Genomic DNA, 19,548 nt, shown 5'->3' with positions numbered 1-19,548 from the left:
AACATTACACAGAAAAACTTCAAACACAAATATATATTTTTCCAACAAATTTATTTCAATGCCAAATCAGACAAGTGATAAAATTTGCATGAATTGAATACATGGGCCTGAAATGGAACGTTTCATCTGGTGATAGTTGATGAACAAAGAGCTACTGACAAACAACCACGAGCACACCTGTGTTAGCTACCTCTATAATGAGCACCAAGATGGGAGATTCAGTTTAGTGTTTAGTGAGTGAATCCTACTCTGGCAGGAGGTGGGACTGTAAAGAGAAGAAAAAGGGAAGAGAGAGGCAAAGAGAAAATGGAAAATGAAGGGAGTACAGGAGTAAGAGAAAGAGAGCCGAGTAGGGCTGAAATAAGTGGATAGATAGTTGGATGGCGTTATGATGAGAAACGACGAGTGAGCTCAGCCTCAGGCCACCTCTTCCTCTCCCTCCTCCTCAAACTCTCCCTCCTCGGCTGTGGCGTCCTGGTACTGCTGGTACTCAGACACCAAGTCGTTCATGTTGCTCTCCGCCTCAGTGAACTCCATCTCATCCATACCCTCGCCCGTGTACCAGTGGAGGAAGGCCTTGCGGCGGAACATGGCGGTGAACTGCTCAGAGATGCGCTTGAACAGCTCCTGGATAGCCGTGCTGTTGCCGATGAAGGTGGCGGCCATCTTGAGCCCACGAGGCGGGATGTCGCACACGGCCGTCTTGACGTTGTTGGGGATCCACTCCACGAAGTAGCTGCTGTTTTTATTCTGCACATTCAGCATCTGCTCGTCCACCTCCTTCATGGACATGCGGCCACGGAACACGGCGGCAACGGTCAGGTAGCGGCCGTGACGAGGGTCGCAGGCGGCCATCATGTTCTTGGCGTCAAACATCTGCTGGGTGAGTTCGGGCACAGAGAGGGCTCTGTACTGCTGGCTACCCCTGCTGGTGAGAGGGGCGAAGCCGGGCATGAAGAAGTGCAGACGGGGGAAGGGAACCATGTTGACAGCCAGTTTGCGGAGGTCAGCGTTGAGCTGGCCGGGGAAGCGCAGGCAGGTCGTCACCCCGCTCATGGTGGCGGAGACCAGGTGGTTGAGGTCTCCGTAAGTGGGCGTGGTGAGTTTGAGGGTGCGGAAGCAGATGTCATACAGGGCCTCGTTGTCGATGCAGTAGGTCTCGTCTGTGTTCTCGACTAGCTGGTGGACGGACAGAGTGGCGTTGTAGGGCTCCACCACTGTGTCGGACACCTGGAGGCAGAAAATCAGTAAAGATCAGGGAAATGAAAAGCCATGGATGTAAAAAAAAATTCAAACAAGCAGCGCGACACGATCGCTGTACCTTAGGAGAAGGCACCACGCTGAAGGTGTTCATGATGCGATCGGGATACTCCTCACGGATCTTGCTGATGAGCAGAGTTCCCATACCGGAGCCAGTACCACCACCCAGGGAGTGTGTGAGCTGGAAGCCCTGAAGACAGTCGCAGCTCTCAGCCTCCTTCCTCACCACATCCATGACTGAGTCCACCAGCTCGGCTCCCTCTGTGTAGTGGCCCTTTGCCCAGTTGTTACCGGCTCCACTCTGGCCTGGAAGGAAAGGGATAATCACAATCAGCTGTTCTCGGGGTTTGTTGGCCTCTTTTAATATTTAGCCGTATGCAGCCTGTCAAAACGTTGTAGTTTGTCATTTAAACCGCACTTCAGCCTCATTCTCAAAAACGTAATCTCTCATTTTCCTATGTCTTATAATTTGCCTGCGTGTGTGGTCCTATACCAAAGACAAAGTTGTCCGGTCTGAAGATCTGTCCGAAGGGGCCGGAGCGGACGGAGTCCATCGTGCCGGGCTCCAGATCTACTAAGATGGCCCTTGGCACGTACTTTCCGCCTGGAACACAAATACATATGTCAACAGCTCTAATTAGAAAAGAAAATACAGGCAATTAGCACGGCATGTTTTCACTGTTATTGTGTGCAAGTTGTGTCTTTATAAGTCCTGACCTGAAGCCTCATTATAGTAGACGTTGATCCTGTCCAGCTGCAGGTCGCTGTCTCCGTGGTAGGATCCTGTTGGGTCGATGCCATGCTCATCACTGATCACCTCCCAGAACTACAGACAAGTCAGTGGGTGAGAACAGAGACAGTGAGACAGAGATCCCGTGAGTAAAAACAACTATGACGCAGTCTAAATTTACACTGACATTAATGTCTCAACATATCCTTAATGTAAACTGATTGCATTTAATACCACATTTTATTGAAAGCCCTTTACATCCTTCTCTACTTCCAGCCACAGAAGCCCGATCATAAATACTGAAACAATGGATTAAGCAATTCGATGATTGACAGAACATTTAAAAACAACATATTTCACGACAGATCAATAATGTTAGTCCTTTTTAGAGCAGAATTGTTAAATATATTCTAGTTTTGTGAGGTCTGCTGCTTTTTTGTTTTTGTTTTCTGAAGACCTTGAAGGCCAGTTTTCACAGTTCCATAAACCAAAGAATTAATTATTTTTTTTAATTGATTTTTTTTTAATCACCCAGCTGGGAAATTCAGCGTCACAGCATCTTAAGGATAGAAAGTACTAGTATAAAAGATAAATACATGAAATAGACATTTTACCCATACACGGATGTTTACACATGAAGAAACAGATTGTTGCACGTAGGAATACCAATTGTACAGTCGGCTATATCAGTAGAAACTGCACAGATTGATCAATAAATAACGTGCTTGCAAGTTGCAGGCCGAAAATAGAGACACGTTTCAAGTTTAACGCCTCAAATCCTCTGGTTCACATCGACCTTCAGAAGAAGGGTTGATGAATGAGGACAACCGTTTAACGGAGGGATACTAAATGTTCAGTCCGCAGGCCTATTTATTATCATAAGATCATCATATGATACGATGGGTGTTGAAAAAAACTGCGCATCTGCCGGTATTCGGTATCTGCGCCACACCCCTCTCTGTGGACAAACGCGCACACTGGCGCACGCGCGTACAGCAGTGCCGTCTGCTCATGAATAATTGTCCTGAAAAAAAAAAACACCTTTTTTTTTTTCTTTTTTTTTTTTAATTTGACAACACACGGGACCACACCGCGTTGTACGGTGATGGGGTGTGGTTGCGTTTAGGTGTAGTCGTTCATTTAAAGAGCATCGAGTGATAGCAGCGGGGATGTCTCGGTTTGCCACCGCCCATCCTTAAGGATGCTTTTGTACGCTGCCTGCGCCACAGTTCTTACACAACACTTTCCACTTCACGATGTTGACCTATTTAGTGTTTCCTGTGGGAAAATGTGACGTCTTACCGGGCCGCACCGTCGGTGGCGACAGCAAGGACTAATTGCGTTTGGTTACATAAAAACCCATCCCCGTTAACAGGTATATAAAACGCCGACGGGTGCCTTTACCTTCGCTCCAATCTGGTTCCCGCACTGCCCGGCCTGTAGGTGCACAATCTCACGCATGTTGTCGTTGCAGTGTGTGTGTGTGTGTGTGTGTGTGGGAGAAGAGGTGTCACGGAGATCTGCTGGAGAAACGGGAGAAGGTAACGACGGAATCCGGTTTTAGCGTCTGTTCGGTCGTGGCACTCGCAGCTTAGTCGACAGTCGGAATGAATGGCGGTGGAGCTGTGACTGTGCTATAAGCTGCTCCGTCTCGCCCTTCCCCTCGGTGCGCGGCTGCGCCGTTACTCGCCGTGCTGCAGCATGACGTCATCTCCATGGCAACGGCGAACCGGGTACAGCTGGAACAATTGGCCTGCCTGGGCCGGTCAGGCTGGAGAAGCGTCGAGCACACAGCGCTTGTTGTGGGGTTGACATGCCTGTGAGATAACACTGGAGAGATAAACGGCCCAGATTAACTTTCTCCTTAAAGCTTAAGCCACAAAGCTGCAGACAGGCAGCGTGTGTAACAGTCTGACATCATGTAAAGGAAATAATTAATTAAAAAAAAATGTAACCCGAGAGGGATTATTAAACTTTATGGATGAACATTGCGTAATAAACAGAATGTAGCAGTGTTGCATGTTGCGTCGTTTGCGTGACACATTTATGCAGCAACGTGCGGCTTGTGTTACGGGTGTGTTTGGGTGGGGGCTTTCGTTAAGTCATTTTCTGTGTAATGAGGAATAAAGTTGCTATGAGATGAGATCCACTTGCAGTGACTTGCAGAAACGTGAACTCAGGTATTTGCACCAAAAATAGCACAGCAATTGCAGGTGGCCATTGAAGTGGATCGTCATGTTTGTGAAACCAGTTGGATGCTTTTGCTTTGTTGGGCGGTGCATCATCATGCTTGTAAGTAGCCAGTAGAAGATGGTTGAAGATGAGGCCGTGATGGGATGCACAGGGCCGACAACAACACCCAGACTGTGGAGCAGTGATTGAAGGATGTTCAGTGGCCCAAAGTGAGCTGACAAAACATTGTGGACGCCACCAGCAGCCGACACTGTTGATTGTAAAGCAGGATTCATGCTGTTGATGCCAAATTTTTAGCTTTTTCATTTGCAGCTTCAGCAGAAATGAAGATTCTTTTGACCAGACAACGTTTTTTTTTCCGGTTTTCAGCGATGTCTATCCTGTACCGACTGCACCCAATTTTTATTCTTGGTCAAAAGGAGTGAAACCCGATGTGGCGTTCGGATATGTTGGATGCACATGTTGAGAATTTATGTTTTTGCTCACCACAGTTGTCGAGTGTTTATCTTTTCTCTCTGCTCCAACCAGTGTGGGAACGCTCTTCTGACCTCTCATCAACAAGGCAGTTCTGTCTGCAGATCCGTTGTACACTGGATGCTTGTTTTGTAATTTTTGCAGCATGTAAACCGAGACGGTGAAAATCTTAGGAGATCAGCAGTTTCGGAAATACTCAAACCAACACGTCTACATACCGAAACGAAAAAATAGATGTTTCCAAAGATTCCCAATACGTATTTTTAGTGCCCTATATGGGACCAACACATCATAGAACCTAAATGACAGAATGTCATTTGCAAAACAAAATGATAAACAGGTGGTTTATATTGTGAAACAGTTGGTTGGGTTTAGATGCCAAAAACGACCTGGGTAGGTTTAGGAACAGATTATGTGTTGGGTTAGAATAAGTGGGTTAGTTACGTAGGTTACGTTACGCTCACGTTGCAAGTTAAATACTTTCCGAAAGTGAAGTGATGTACAAGACTTAAAATAAGTCAACGTTGACTTTTGTCCTGTGTTTATGTCACCTGACTTCCTCCTTTGTGCCATCATCATTACTACGCCCACTAGAGGTCGCATTAAACACAAATATAGGTCACAAGAAGCTGCTTGCCCAGGCGACCCTTGCGGCTGCGTGCTACCAGCGAACAGTCTGCTCAAACCAGCCGTCTGATACTAACAATCCTGCCACAGTCAAAGTCACGGTGATCCCATTTTCCCCCATTCTGATGTGTGATGTGAACATTAACTGAAGCTCCTGCCATCTGTCTGCATGATTTAATAGACTGCACTGCTGCCATGTGACTGGCAGATTGGATAATGGTGCTTTTTTTTCACAGCAGACAGTTTGACTTGAGTGCGCATATCTTTGTCCAGTGGATTCTAATTTCTTGGATTTCTTACAATTATAACTTCATTTATCATTTTTGTCAATTTTAACACGAAGATGTAAGACCTATTTCAAAGGGGGGGGGGGGGCAAAAAGTAAAGAAACAATCCCTCCAGCTCACTGAAAAGGTCCAAATTCCCAGAAAAAAATAATACAGAAGTCATGACCTCAGCATCCTCAGTGGCAGCTCTGGCCCTGACTATTCTTTTTCCATTTGTCCATGATTAGGATCAGCTAGTTATTTTGTTTGTGCTGTTGCCTCGGAGATAGGAAGTTTGAAAACACAGAATGGAAGGAAGTGAGGATAGAAGCTGAATATGATCATCTGCTAGTGGGATGCATTCCTCAATCTGTTCACGGAGCAGTCACGGTTTTCCAAAGAAAACAACAAATGTGAGTAAGGAGGTGAAATCTAGTCACAAGTGGTCAGTTACTCACTCACTAAAGAATAATCTCATATCAACAGGATTGTGACTGGATTTAGGATTGCGGAGGGAAATCGGTTAGCGCTTAAAACATTGTGGTTAGTTTTGTTACTTTCAGCCCTCGTGTGCCTCACACAGTTTCGTCCTGACCTCAGATAACCTTTGCTTACATTTGAGACACTTGCTGCTCATTAACTGCACATTAACCAGAACCTGAAACACGTTGAAACATAGCCAACAGTCTCACAAATAACATTTGCCTGAATCAATGGTTAGCTGTGTCTGGAGGATTCTGTCATGCAGTTCTCTCCAGTTTTTCATCTTTATTATCGATAATATGCTGTTTTGAAACTACAATTAAAAGATTTGTTGATGGTTTCCCAATAATGATAATTACGTATGGAAAGGGATCTCAAGGGTTTACATAGAAGTACGTGTGCCAAAGCGTGTAATACACCCGTCAGTTCGCTGTGTCAGTGTCACGTTTTGTCTCGCTGATGAAAAATCAGCTGCCTCAGGTTTAGCCACAACATGAAAACAAAAAAAACACAAGGTTCAGTTTAGAAAAAAAGTACTTCGTTAGGAAAAGATTTCTTTGAAGAAGTTGTAATATGATGTCCGTCTTCCACCGCTGGTCACACACGCGTGTACTTTTCAGGCAACACTTGACAGACTCGGCATCCTCTAGTGGACCAACAAGGTGTATTACACACTTTTCCGTGATACTGGGCTGACATGGTGTCTCTAATTAATATATGTTGATCCTTAATTGAGGCCTTCTATCCTTCCAACCTTGTTTGACTGTTAAAACAAAGTTTGCTATTGTTACATGTTATTGTTTAATTCTTTATTTTTGGACATATAACCACCCTAAAAGTTGTTAGGGCGACTACGTTACATTAAACAACATGAATATACGTTTGGATTTGTGTTTCTGACCACCTGACAAAATGTTCACCCTTTGAACTCTGTTTTGGTCTCCACCAATTAGCATGAAAAACAATTAGGCAAATGCCTTGTCTGGGTTTATCAGCGCTTTTGTGCCAGTTATTAGATCATTTGTTCACATAAAATGATTGACTAGTGCAGCTATGATTGTCCATAATACACATTATCTAACGCCTGCTATCTGTAGATCAACTGAAAACAATATTCTTCATCGTTTTCTAACCTATCTATTCATTCATTTCCAAGATGTAGGTTAATTTTTTTTTTCAACTTAATAATTTTCTGGGTCATTTACGCCTCACAAGAATTCATTATGGACCTCCGAACCACCACCTGAAATGCTGAATTGTACAGTATTTCACTCAGACTGATGAATTAGGTTAAACAAAGTGGCAGACCAGTGCAATTATCAGAACCCTTCTGACATGTCTGTTACGCCCCTGAAATTGGGGAGAAATATTATCACATTTACTATATTCAACATTTGGCTACAGCAGAGCACAAAGTTTGCATTACATATCTTGCCTGGCATTTAACATTCAACTGTGGTTGAATTAGCTCATACAAAACTTCTTAAAGTTGCTAAATAAACAATAAAAAAAAAAAAAACCTGTATTAAACACTTTTACAGACATGCGTTGCATCTACAGGTGAATTCACAAAATGGCTGAATCAGTCGTTGAAGTTGGGGGTTGACCCGAGCCAACGAGCGCGGCTTCACACGTGGGAACACACTTTATACTGCTCGACAAAACTCTGCATTAACCTACTCAAAATATTACATATTACATTCTCTGTATACTTGCTTACATTGGCACTTCGGAGTCATTGGGAAATTATTACAGTCACTTTGCTACTCGAGAACAACAATAATATACCCGAAAACGGGGAGAAATAATTACATGACGTGACGCGAATTCTTCGGGTATGCAAGTGAAGACAAAAGCAATCGATCTCAGGATAGCTGATCAGGCTACTTAGCAGATGATTGATAAGGCAATGGTGAATTAACTTTTAACAAAAGTGAATGAAATAAACAATTAATAAATAACCATTTCTCAGTATTTCAACCTATTTTAGCAGACTGTGAGTTCTTGCTGTTTTAAAAACACTTTTTGAACACGTTTTATTCATTCTTCATTTTGACATATGATCTTTTAAACCATTATTTTATGAGTATGAATTGACTCTTTTAAAATGATAACAGATCATTATTATTTACACTTGTCATAGTCATACTATTTTCCTAAACTTGAGGGGCTGGTGTATCTCTAGATGTTTGTGTTTGATTTAAACTGCCACATATTGATGCACAAGGAGAGCTGGGAAGGATTCGCACTTGGGGCATTAATTAAAAATATAATGAAAATGTATTGTTTGTTTTGTGAACTGGATGGTGACAGGATACCAAGTGCACAGAATATATATATGTGTGTGTGTGTGTGTGTGTGTGTGTGTGTGTGTGTGTGTGTGTGCGGCTTAATGCGGCCATGACCACTTTAGTAACATCTGATGTCCACAGAGAGGCAATAGATATATTCTGTTGTTATTGACCAACTCTGATGATCACGTGAGGAAAAAGCTCTCAGGCTGGTTTACTTACTGAAAAATAATGATAACCTGTGCTCTTATTTTCTTTATATAATAATATTTATCTATCAGGAACACATTAAGGTTTTACATAGTTCTGAATGCCTGAGGAGAGGAGTGGCACCATTACACATACGCATGTACGCACACACAGACACACAGACACACACACACACACACACACACACACACACACACACACACACACACACACACACACACACACACAGACACACACAAGATTCTGCTGCAGGAACTGCCTCCTCTGTCCTTGGGAGGATATGAAGTATGCAGAGCATATTGTTCTTCTTAAAGAACATATATATTCAAAACGCTCCATCAAACCCGCCACGTTTCAGGTCACGTTCCCCTGTAGTGTCACATTTGTCTTTCTCCCACATCACCACTGTGACCAGTAGCAGTGCATCTCCTGCTCATTGTTTTATTGCTCATTCATTGATTTTTTTTTTTTTTTTTTTTTAATTCTTTTTTATTACTCTGCTTGACTCTTGACTCTGGCTGCAGTAAGTTTAAGTGATATGATGATATGTTCCATGCAGGGATGATCACACATGGGACTATCCCTTTAATGTCCACTCTTGTATGAGGATGTTGTTGCCACTGTTGTAGAAATCAATCATTCCTTTTTGGGGACTCTGTATTTGCGGTACGTTTGCATCAATGTGTCGATTTACTTTGGGTTTTTCAGGCATTTAAGTTAATATGTGAGTCAGGAAACAGACACTCCTGTTTGTCTCTTTTATTTAGAAATACACTATATTACAGTACACACTGAGATTGTGATATGGAAATGTCAGGATCCCCGCCTGTCCCTGTTTGTCATTCCCTCTGTTTCCCCCTTATGATTTACTAAGGTTAGGGTTACAGGCAACCTAGGGTTAGGGGTGATAACCAGAGAAAATAAGTTATGTGCTCTAAATAACTTCCAGAGCAAAGGTGTCAGAGATCTGAAAGTTGGTGTGCGTGATTGTCCTTAGGCTCTCCCTATGCCTGTAAAATTTGGCTCCTCTTGCACCCTCCCCAGCCTGTAACCCTAACCCACCAGGGGGAGTCATTGTGATTCAAAAAACCGAACCCTGATTAATTAATTATTGATATGCTGCTTTAAAGTCTCATTTTATTAAAACTAAAACTCACAGCGGAATTTAAAAGTTCTGTAATTAAACATGAATGAATGAGCACAGAAATAAAGAGTTTGAATCTCATTATTATTTTTTTATCTGCATGTGACAGGCTGCTTCCTGTTTTTAATTTATTTCAGATTTTCCTCATTTATTGTGTAAAACACTTTGAAATCATTTAATAATTTAAAGGAGAAAATTAATTCGATTGTACCAAATGTTTTTATTTTGTCATGTGAAGCTATTTTTTTCATTTGAATGTCAGTTGTTGTAACTCAGGAAAAGTTTTCTTCTTGTTGTTCTGCTATCACAGTGACACCATTTACACCAAGACAAAGTCCACTGAACTGGCTCATATAATGAGTAAAAGATCAGAAGTCATTGCAGGTTGAAGAACTGATTCTGCTGATACTGCAGAAAGAAGAGAGACAAATGAGAGGAAGAAGAAGACTTCGCAAACATAAAGAGGATTTTAAAAAACAGGAAGAAAGATTTCATAGCAAACTGAAGACAACTTTTAACAGACATTATTTTAAAAAAGAGACTCCTGAGACAGAAAACGGAGGACAGACGGAGGACAAACAGAGGACAAACCAAGGACAGATTGAGGACAGACCAAAGGACAGACTGAAGACAGACCGACGACAAACAGAGGACAGATTGAGGACAGACTGAGGACAAACGGAGGACAGACTGAGGACAGACTGAGGACAAACCTCCAGAACATCTGAAACCATCAGAGGACATCAGGCTGCTGTTGTCCTGCAGGTATCTGCTGTTGTATTGAACTCTTCTGTATCTTTGATGAACACCTTTATCTTTTATATATTCATATTTATAATTTTCTCCATGAGCTCGTTTCATCGTCGTGTGAAGCTCCAATCAAACAGTTTCATCTCATCAGTTCTGAGTTCAGTAGCAGTTTCTGAATGGCATTCAAATGAGTTTTAGAATTAAAAACGTGTCTCCCTGATGTCAGCACACGGTGTGTTCAGGGACACTCGGACATCAGAGTGACAAACTGTTATTACAGACAGTCCTCAGATTTGGCCCGTGTTCTGCTGGGTTAGCATCATATATGAGAGCTGGTGTTGCCATGGTAACAGGGCCTGCAGACACCACTGTAGTCAAAATCTGTCCCACCTGCTTTATTTTGAAAAGCTGCATCACAGTGACATCACAGCTTTTGTATTCTTTATTGTGATTTTAATGTTGACATGTTCAGAAATATTAAAGAAACAACTGATGAGACTTTAGTTTATGATCAGGACTCAGAAACACTCAGGGCTCCTTATCAGTGTCAGCTGATCCTCACAGCTCCTCCCCGAGACCTCCAGACCTGCTCTTGACTTGCAGACCACCAGACCTGCAGTCCTCCAGACCAACACCAGACCTGCAGACCACCAGACCAACACCAGACCTGCAGTCCTCCAGACCAACACCAGACCTGCAGACCACCAGACCAACACCAGACCTGCAGTCCTCCAGACCAACACCAGACCTGCAGACCACCAGTTGATCAACTCCTCCATTGATTGGCTCTTCAGAAGAAAATGGCCGTCAGCTCGCCAAGAGACAAGTGAGTCAAAACATTTATAATCTTTTCATAGTCTTATCATTTATTGAAAAGTTCTTGAGATATGATGATCATTATAATAATAACTGATAAGCATTATAATTATCAACATTATAATAATTTTAATAAACAATATAATAATCATTTTAATAAAAATAAAATGAGTAAATTAATTAAGTTAATAAACATAATAAATATGTATCACTGCAGGATGATGTGATTTACTGTATGAATATATCATAAAAACACAGGTGTAGATAGATTAAAGGATATTTTACACAATATGATCTGTATAAAAAGTAAAATAATTTAAATTAAAATGACAAGAATCATGTTTCTTACGTGACTGAAACGCTGTGTTGAAGAACACGAAGTGAAAACTGACAGCGTGAAGATAAACAACCGGCTGCCGGTCAGAGATAAAATAATTATCTGTAACACACCCACCCACACACACACACACAAACACATACACACCATACAACACACACACCACGGTCAGCTCCTCTTGGTCTTCCTGTGTAAGTTTCACAATGAAAGCATTACAGTTTAACTAAATATTTGTACTTTATTTTGAAAATCTCTTCCTGCAGGTACTCAGCCGTTTGGCTGATCTTCTTCATGCTGGGCTTGGGAACACTGCTACCATGGAACTTTTTCATGACTGCTACCATGGTATGACACCACTTCCTGTTTCCACCCACACTATCTTCTGTTGAGAGCAAGGTTTTATTTTGACAGAGAGGGAATTGTAAGAGAGTAAACAGATTAAAAACAAACAAAACAACAAACAGCAGCTGTAACCAGGGTGATTAAAGAGTCGTAATGAGCTGCGTTCAGATGTTTCGCCTGTCTCTGTCTTCCTGTTTCTGCAGTACTTCACCAGCCGTCTGAAGGACTCCTCATTGGTTGATTCTTCAGCCAATCAGACGGAGGCAGCAGGAGAACATCGCAGTGTTCTGGAGGCCAAATTCAACAACGTAATGACGCTGTGCGCGATGCTCCCCTTGCTGCTCTGCACCTGCCTCAACTCCTTCCTGCTCTCTCTGTAAGTACTCCAGCAGACACCAACGAAGAAGAGGACCTCCTTTGGGTCAGGGTTGGGTTGGAGGGTGGGAAGCTTTGGGTCTGTTATGTAGTTCGGTTCTAGTGGTGTTTGATGAGGTTCCAGAGAAGCCTTTTAGGGGTCAGTTGACTTGAAGCACCATGACCTTCAGGGGTCTGGTGGTTACCATGGTAACGTCAGGTTTAACTCTGGGTTTTCAGGACTACAAAGCTGATTCACTTCCTACATCGCCATGGTAACTGATGCTGCAGAGCTAACCTGCTTCAAGCAGGTACAAACAGATCAAACAGTACAAAAGTTCCACCTCCTCACCATTCAGTGACATCAGTGATGGTAGACGTGGAGCTGACGGGAGCCGTGGACCAGGTATGCAACTATACACCAGTTAATAGTCTAGTATTTTCTAGAGGTCTGGAAAAAGTTGTAGCTCATCAAGTAACAAAGTATGTAGAATCAGTGAATTTTCTACATCCATTACAGTTTGGCTTCTGACCTCATTACTCTACAGAGACTGCTAGTTGCTTTCTAATAGAACAGCTTAAATCATCATTTGATAAAGGCGAAGTCATCAGGACAGTCTTTATGGATCTTAAAAAGGCATTTGACACATTAAATCATGATATTCTTATTCATAAACTCTCTAAATTAAATTTCTCTGATAAAACTTTACCTTGGTTTAGATCTTATCTTTTCCAGACAACAATGTGTTGTCATTAACCATGAAACGTCATATTTTTTAATGACTAAAACAGGAGTTCCACAAGGCTCCGTTCTTGGTCCACTTCTCTTTAGTTTGTTTACAAATTACTTACCACATTCAGGTATTGGAGCAGGTTTTCAGATGTACGCAGATGACAGAGTTATATATGTATCTGGTACAACTCCTCTGTCAAGTTTCCACACAGCTGTCATATAATTTACAGTCCATACCAGCATGGTTTGAAAACTCATGTCTTACACTCAATGTTAAGAAAACTGTGTCAGTTTGCTGTTCTTTGAAAAAGGTCTGCGAAATTTAAAGATTAATGGACAATGCATTGAACAAGTGTCAGAGGTCAAATATCACATTACAATGGTAAGTGAGATCTTGCATACATTTAGACTTATCAGAGACTGTCTACCATTTCATGCTGCAAAAAGTTGCATATGATCTTTTCACATTTGTGTTATTGTGTCACCTCTTGGTTACAAGCAGCATCTACAGTAACCAAACCTGTTATGGTGATTTACAATCGAGCTATCAAAATCTTGGACAGGAAACCAATAAGATCACATCATTGTTATATTCTTAAGAAATCAGATTTGTTAAGTTTTGATCATTTTATCCAACTTTCTAATCTTAAACTCTTCGATATATGCATAAATAATAAGGCTCCCCAGCTGACCTGGTGGGTCCACTCAGAGTTTCAGGGTCTGTAACGCGTGTAGGAAATTGCAAGGTGCCTTTACATAAATCTTGGTTTGGACAAACATCCTTGCGGGAGATCACCATGTGGAACTCTCTGCCAACCGAACTCAAACGGGATCCTGATTCAGATCATTTCAAACTCCAGCTGAAACAGTTTTTAAAGAGGGAGCAGTCATGTAGTCATGAATGATCTGGTGCTCCTTTTTATGGTGCGTTTTAATATTGATTTGTCCTATAATCTGTCTGTATTTCTCTTTAACTTTTGTGTTTTGATTGTGTATACCTGCTGTCGAGTGTATATATGATTTGTCTCCTGTGAATGTGTTGTAAGTTGTTGATTTTCTGTATTTTAAAGGCCCACCTTGGCATTGCAAATTAGCTACAAGTGCTGTGGTGTGTCGCATTGTTTGTGCTACATACTTGTCCCTTCACAAATATACATTAGATAAATGAATAAATAAATGTCTGTTTCTCTGACAGGACACTTGTCCCAGTCTGTGATTGGTTGGAGGATGTAGCTACCAGAGCTCTCGTCTGATTCTTGAGCTTCTTCTTCTTGCTCTGTCAGGGTTCCTCAGCGTGTGCGTGTGATGGGCAGTCTGCTCGTCATCATGTTCGTCTTCATCGTCACCGCCATCATTGTCAAAATTCCCATGGAGCCCCTGCCCTTCTTCTCTGTTACCATGGTGAAGATCGTCATCATCAACTGTGAGTCTGTTTGTTTATCTGTCTTATTGATGACCTTTAGCTGTTTGTTTGTTTGTTTGTTTGTTTGTTTGTTTGTTTGTTTGTTGACAGCCTTTGGAGCAGTGCTGCAGGGCAGTCTGTTTATTTATCTGTTGGTTTGTTTGTTTGTTTGTTTGTTTGTTTGTTTGTTTGTTTGTTTGTTTGTTTGTTTGTTTGTTTGTTTGTTTGTTGACAGCCTTTGGAGCAATACTGCAGGGCAGTCTGTTTGGGATGGCCGGTTTGCTGCCGGCTTCATATACGACTCCCATCATGAGCGGTCAGGGACTCGCTGGATCCTTCGCTGCCTTTGCTATGATCTGCGCCATCACAAGTCAGATCAATTATTATTATTTATCCCTCATTAATACCTCATCAATTAATCATCAATTAATCATTAGTGAATCAGATACTCATCAATTAATTGTTAATTACTCATGAATTACTCATGAATTGTTCATCAGTTAATCATCAATTAATCATCAATTAATCATCAGTTACTCATCAATTACTCATCAGTTAATCATCAGTATGTCCTCTGATTAAGTTTCTGTGGAGATTAATCATGTCTTTCCTGTATTGTTGATGTAAAAGTGATGTTTCTAAAATTATAAACAAAATATTCTCTCTTCCTCTTCTCTTCCTCTTCTCTTCCTCTTCCGCTTCCTCTTCCTTCCTTCCTTCCTTCCTTCCTTCCTCCTTCCTTCTTTCCTTCCTTCCTTCCTTCCTTCCTTCCTTCCTTCCTTCCTTCCTTCCTTCCTTCCTTCCTTCCTTGTTTTCTGTAGGTGGTTCTGAACTGCGGGATGCAGCATTCGGTTATTTCATCACAGCCTGTGCTGTTATTTTTCTGTCTGCCCTCTCCTACATCCTGCTGCCTAAAATGGTAACTCACAAACACACACACACACACACACACACACACACACACACACACACACACACGTTCTGTCTTAGTCTGTTTTATTTATGTCATCCGGTTTCATCACGAACAGCAGAAAGTCTAGTTCACGTTCCATCAGTTGAAATCGGACTTCTAGGTAAAATGTCAGATAGTAAACAGGAAGGGACGATACAGGAAGTGACCGTGGGCCGACAGCAGCAGACCTGGATGGTTCAGGGTCACCTAAGCAGCTCCAACTATAAACTTCATCAAACAGGAACTGTGAATGTTGACAGTAGAGAGAGGGTCTGCTTACTGAACCAGAACTGGGAACCAAACATGAACACATTTTGTCCTTTTAACAGTTTGTATTGTTTCTCTATCGTCCAATCAGATGACACATTTGATAGATTTTATTGTATCAATGATCCGTGTGGAGAAAAATTCATGTGTTTGTTTTTTCAGGAGTTTTTCCAGTTTTATCAGGAGAAAAACAGGAGACAGAGATCAAACGAGGAGCCGAACTCCATCAGCCTCATGAACGGAGGTACTAAACAAACACATCTACACTTGTTAACTGGACAGACCTCTAAAAGTTCAACGGTTTAGTTTGGATGTTGATTCTGAGCTGATGATGTCACCAATAACTGTTTGATAAATAATGGATAACCTTTTCTGTAACAGAGTTTCTGTCTGCAGTCAAATCTTGTTTTGTTTCTCTTTTATTGAAGATGTTGGATGACTTCAGTCTGAAATCGCATTGTTATTGTTGTTATTGTTCTTATTGTTCTCCAGAGAGTACAGACGCAGCAGACGCAGCAGACGCAGCAGCCGAGCAGCCGAAACAACAGAACGTCTCCATGATGAGAATCTTTAAGAAGGTCAAACACTGAAACTAAAACATTTTTATATTTTCAGAGACACTGAAACTTTTCCCATCAAAATAATCATAATATGTTCAAGAAAGAAATCTGCACAGAAATCAATCATTAATGAGAAATACAGTGAAGAAGATCATTATCAAATCAATCACAGGGAGAGGAATACATTTATGACAAATCAAATCATCAAATCAATGAATAAATCAATAATAATTTAACAATAAATAAATGAATAAATCAATGAATAAATCCACAAATAAATAAATAATTAATCAATGATATATCAATCAACAAATCAGTAATGAATCAATAGCAAATTAATAATAAATCAATAAACCAATCAAAAATAATTTAACAAGAAATCAATATATAGTTCAAATATGAATTAATAATAATTGATTACAAATCAATTCCTTTGACCCTCCCGGTTTGTGACCTTTGACCCTCAGATCTGGCTCTTGGCTCTGCTGGTGTGTTTCACCTTCACCGTGACCATCGGCACGTTTCCCGCCATCACGGCCGACACCAAGTCGACCCTCGCTGACGGAGGCTCCTGGGGTCAGTGGACACTTCTTCTTCTGTGGTGTCTCATATCCGTCAGCTGATTAAGTTCAACACAAATATTCAGATCTTTATGTGTTGTATTTGCAGAACTGTACTTCATCCCAGTCAGCTGTTTCCTGCTCTTCAACCTTTGTGACTGGGGGGGGCGGAGCCTAACGGCTGTCTGCATGTGGGTGAGTTTGATATCAAAACCGAACAATAATCATCCGACAGGTTCTTTTTAATGCAGCACAGTGACCCCAGGATGTCTTCCTCTGTCTCCACCCGCCTCATTCAGCCTAACTCTGTTTGAGGTTCGTTATAAATGTATCAATAAATAAATTAATCCGTTATTGTTTGTGTTACAGCCGGGCAAAGACAGTGCGATACTTCCTGTGTCCATCGTGTGTCGCGTGGTCTTCGTCCCTCTCTTCATGTTGTGTAACGTTCAGCCTCGTCTTCACCTGCCGATCTTTTTCCATCACGACGGCTTCTTCATCGTCTTTATGATCCTCTTCGCCTTCAGTAACGGATACCTGGCAAGTCTGTGCATGTGCTACGGACCGAAGTAAGAGACTGACCACAACTCACCACAACTCACCACAACTCAACACAACTCACAAATCAACACAACTCAACACAACTCACAAATCAACACAACTCAACACAACTCACCACAACATGACAGATAATCACTGAACATCACATGTGATGTTCCTCTTCATCAGTGTTTACATTGGTCGTTGTGTAAACACTAAAGTAAAACAATCACAGTTGTTTGATTTTAATCAGGTCTGTTCTTTTCTTCCTCCTCTTTCAGCTGCTTTTCACTGAACTTCCTCATCAATACATTTCTTCATTGCTAAATTCTAAAATATGAATTTCATGTGAAACATATGATGATAAATACTTTTCTTAAATAAACATTAAATATTCAGTAATAAATTTCTCTTGTTGTTCAACAGGAATGTTCTTCCTCATGAAGCTGAGACGGCCGGATCCATCATGGCTTTCTTTCTGTCTCTGGGTTTGGCTTTAGGAGCTGCTATATCTTTCATCTTCAGAGCTCTGGTCTAACTGGGACTCACCTGTTCAGACCGGTCTAACTGGGACTCACCTGTTCAGACCGGTCTAACTGGGACTCACCTGTTCAGACCGGTCTAACTGGGACTCACCTGTTCAAACCGGTCTAACTGGGACTCACCTGTTCAGACCGGTCTAACTGGGACTCACCTGTTCAGACCGGTCTAACTGGGACTCACCTGTTCAAACCGGTCTAACTGGGACTCACCTGTTCAGACCGGTCTAACTGGGACTCACCTGTTCAGACCGGTCTTACTGGGACTCACCTGTTCAGACCGGTCTAACTGGGACTCACCTGTTCAGACCGGTCTAACTGGGACTCACCTGCTCACCTGGATTCACTGGGAAGCTGAGGGTTAATGACTCTGTTACTGATCTGAGTGGAAAACAGTTCACTACGGAGTTCTTATTTGAGGTTAGTGGATGATGTAACAGCTGACTGTTGAACCATCACTGAATCAACATTTCAGACGAACCTTTTGGAATAAAGAGTGACAGCTCCAAAAACATGCACCTCAGGTCAGGTTACCTGGCGCCGCGCTAGTGGCAGCCTGTTGCAGCAGCTCCCCCCTGAGAGCCCCCCTGCTGTAGCAAAGAAATTTCCCCTCGGGGATTAATAAAGTGAAAAAAAAAAATTTAAAAAAAAATTAAAAAATACAATAAAATAAGTTCAATCTTTACAGACTCGCTGCCTGATTAGAGCGTCCGGTACATCACAGCAGGTCACAGCTGCTTCTCTCAGTCGTCGTGATGGTTAACTGTCAGTCTACCAAACAGTAAACCAGCAGAGGGCACAGGTCATCACAGAGTTAGGGGTTAGTTAGGATGAGGAGTTAGTTAGGGTTAGAGATTAGTTAGGATACGGGTTAGTTAGGGTGAGGGTTAGTTAGGGTTAGTGGTTAGGGATAATTAGGGTTAGGGGTTAATTAGGGTTAGAGATTAGTTAGGATATGGGTTAGTTAGGGTGAGGGTTAGTTAGGGTGAGAGTTAGTTAGGGTTAGTGGTTAGGGATAATTAGGGTTAGGGGTTAGTTAGGGTTAGAGATTAGTTAGGATATGGGTGAGTTAGGGTTGGGGTTAGTTAGGGTGAGGGTTAATTAGGTTGGGGTTAGTTCAAATAAGGGTTAATTAGGGTGAGGGTTAGTTAGAATACAGATTAGTTTGGGTGAGGGTTAGTTAGGGGATAGTTAGGGTTGGGGTTAGTTAGGATAAGGGTTAATTAGGGTGAGGGTCAGTTAGGGTTGGGGTTATGGGTTAGTTAGGGTTAAGGTCTCATCTGTCTGATCAGGTCACCTGGTAAACATCCTGAACTTTCATTTTGTTTTGTAGATTTTATTTCTATGATATAAAAAAGTATTGTAAACTGTCAGATCGATGACCCTAACCCTCTGCCTTAGGAGATTCAGATTTCAGATTTTAATTTTAAACCTACACAGTAAAAAGAGAGAAACAGAGTAAGGATGAAGTCAGGTTTTTATTTGGTGTTGTTTATCATAAAGTTTAAAGCTGTTTATAATATTCAGTTTGGTTTAAACAAACCATTCGTATTCCTGTAAAATAAAAATGTCTGTTCCTGATCAGAAGACGTCTTCAGCATCCTGCAATCTGAATATATAATGTGAACTGTGCTACACATGATGTTTCTTTTTCTTTTGTGAGTAAAAACATCTCCAATATCTTTGTGTGTCTGTACATTATTATTACTTTGGATTTT

The 19,548-nt window shown here is 41.6% G+C and overlaps 2 protein-coding genes across 8 annotated transcripts; one reads left to right on the top strand and one right to left on the bottom strand.

Moving 5' to 3' along the window:
* Positions 1-34: 34 nt before the first annotated feature.
* On the bottom strand, positions 35-3,631 carry LOC138208803 (tubulin beta-4B chain). Its single transcript, XM_069166925.1, has 5 exons — positions 3,395-3,631; positions 1,978-2,086; positions 1,754-1,864; positions 1,322-1,566; positions 35-1,230 (listed from the first exon to the last, which is right to left on the bottom strand). Exons 1-5 carry the CDS (start codon positions 3,449-3,451, stop codon positions 418-420), a joined length of 1,335 nt encoding a protein of 444 aa, XP_069023026.1. The 5' UTR covers positions 3,452-3,631; the 3' UTR covers positions 35-417.
* Positions 3,632-10,055: 6,424 nt separating this feature from the next.
* On the top strand, positions 10,056-19,510 carry LOC138209351 (equilibrative nucleoside transporter 1-like). Of its 7 annotated transcripts, none has more exons than XR_011179151.1 (13): positions 10,056-11,254; positions 11,845-11,926; positions 12,127-12,299; positions 14,294-14,411; positions 14,524-14,782; positions 15,234-15,331; positions 15,794-15,875; positions 16,124-16,209; positions 16,659-16,767; positions 16,861-16,946; positions 17,121-17,320; positions 17,718-18,733; positions 18,774-19,510. XR_011179151.1 is itself a non-coding variant. In XM_069167872.1 (13 exons), exons 2-13 carry the CDS (start codon positions 11,229-11,231, stop codon positions 17,827-17,829), a joined length of 1,431 nt encoding a protein of 476 aa, XP_069023973.1. In that variant the 5' UTR covers positions 10,056-10,443; positions 11,032-11,228; the 3' UTR covers positions 17,830-19,510. The 7 variants fall into 7 exon arrangements, 6 of the variants coding, with proteins under 6 accessions (XP_069023973.1, XP_069023974.1, XP_069023972.1 ...); XM_069167872.1 differs by having other exon boundaries at positions 10,056-10,443; positions 11,032-11,254; positions 17,718-19,510; XM_069167873.1 differs by having other exon boundaries at positions 10,056-10,443; positions 10,993-11,254; positions 17,718-19,510.
* The last annotated feature ends 38 nt before the right edge of the window (positions 19,511-19,548 follow it).

The sequence above is a fragment of the Embiotoca jacksoni genome, unplaced genomic scaffold, assembly GCF_022577435.1.
Source record: "Embiotoca jacksoni isolate LCO1_2020_lvr unplaced genomic scaffold, fEmbJac1.0.p SCAF_4, whole genome shotgun sequence".
Taxonomy (NCBI): Eukaryota; Metazoa; Chordata; class Actinopteri; family Embiotocidae; genus Embiotoca; species Embiotoca jacksoni.
The sequence above is the reverse complement of the archived record's forward strand: the minus strand, read 5'-3'. Positions and strand labels throughout refer to the sequence as shown.

What these genes read in the sequence shown, in the direction of transcription:
- LOC138208803 (XM_069166925.1), bottom strand. Translation starts at nt 3,451, where the DNA reads ATGCGTGAGATTGTGCACCTACAGGCCGGGCAGTGCGGGAACCAGATT. An exon ending in GGAACCAGATTGGAGCGAAG is followed by an intron (nt 2,087 to 3,394) that starts GTAAAGGCACCC and finishes ACTTGTCTGTAG; the next exon opens with TTCTGGGAGGTGATCAGTGA. An exon ending in CTACTATAATGAGGCTTCAG is followed by an intron (nt 1,865 to 1,977) that starts GTCAGGACTTAT and finishes TTTGTGTTCCAG; the next exon opens with GCGGAAAGTACGTGCCAAGG.
- LOC138209351 (XM_069167872.1), top strand. Translation starts at nt 11,229, where the DNA reads ATGGCCGTCAGCTCGCCAAGAGACAA. An exon ending in CCTTCTTCTCTGTTACCATG is followed by an intron (nt 14,412 to 14,523) that starts GTGAAGATCGTC and finishes GTTTGTTGACAG; the next exon opens with CCTTTGGAGCAGTGCTGCAG. An exon ending in ACATCCTGCTGCCTAAAATG is followed by an intron (nt 15,332 to 15,793) that starts GTAACTCACAAA and finishes TTGTTTTTTCAG; the next exon opens with GAGTTTTTCCAGTTTTATCA.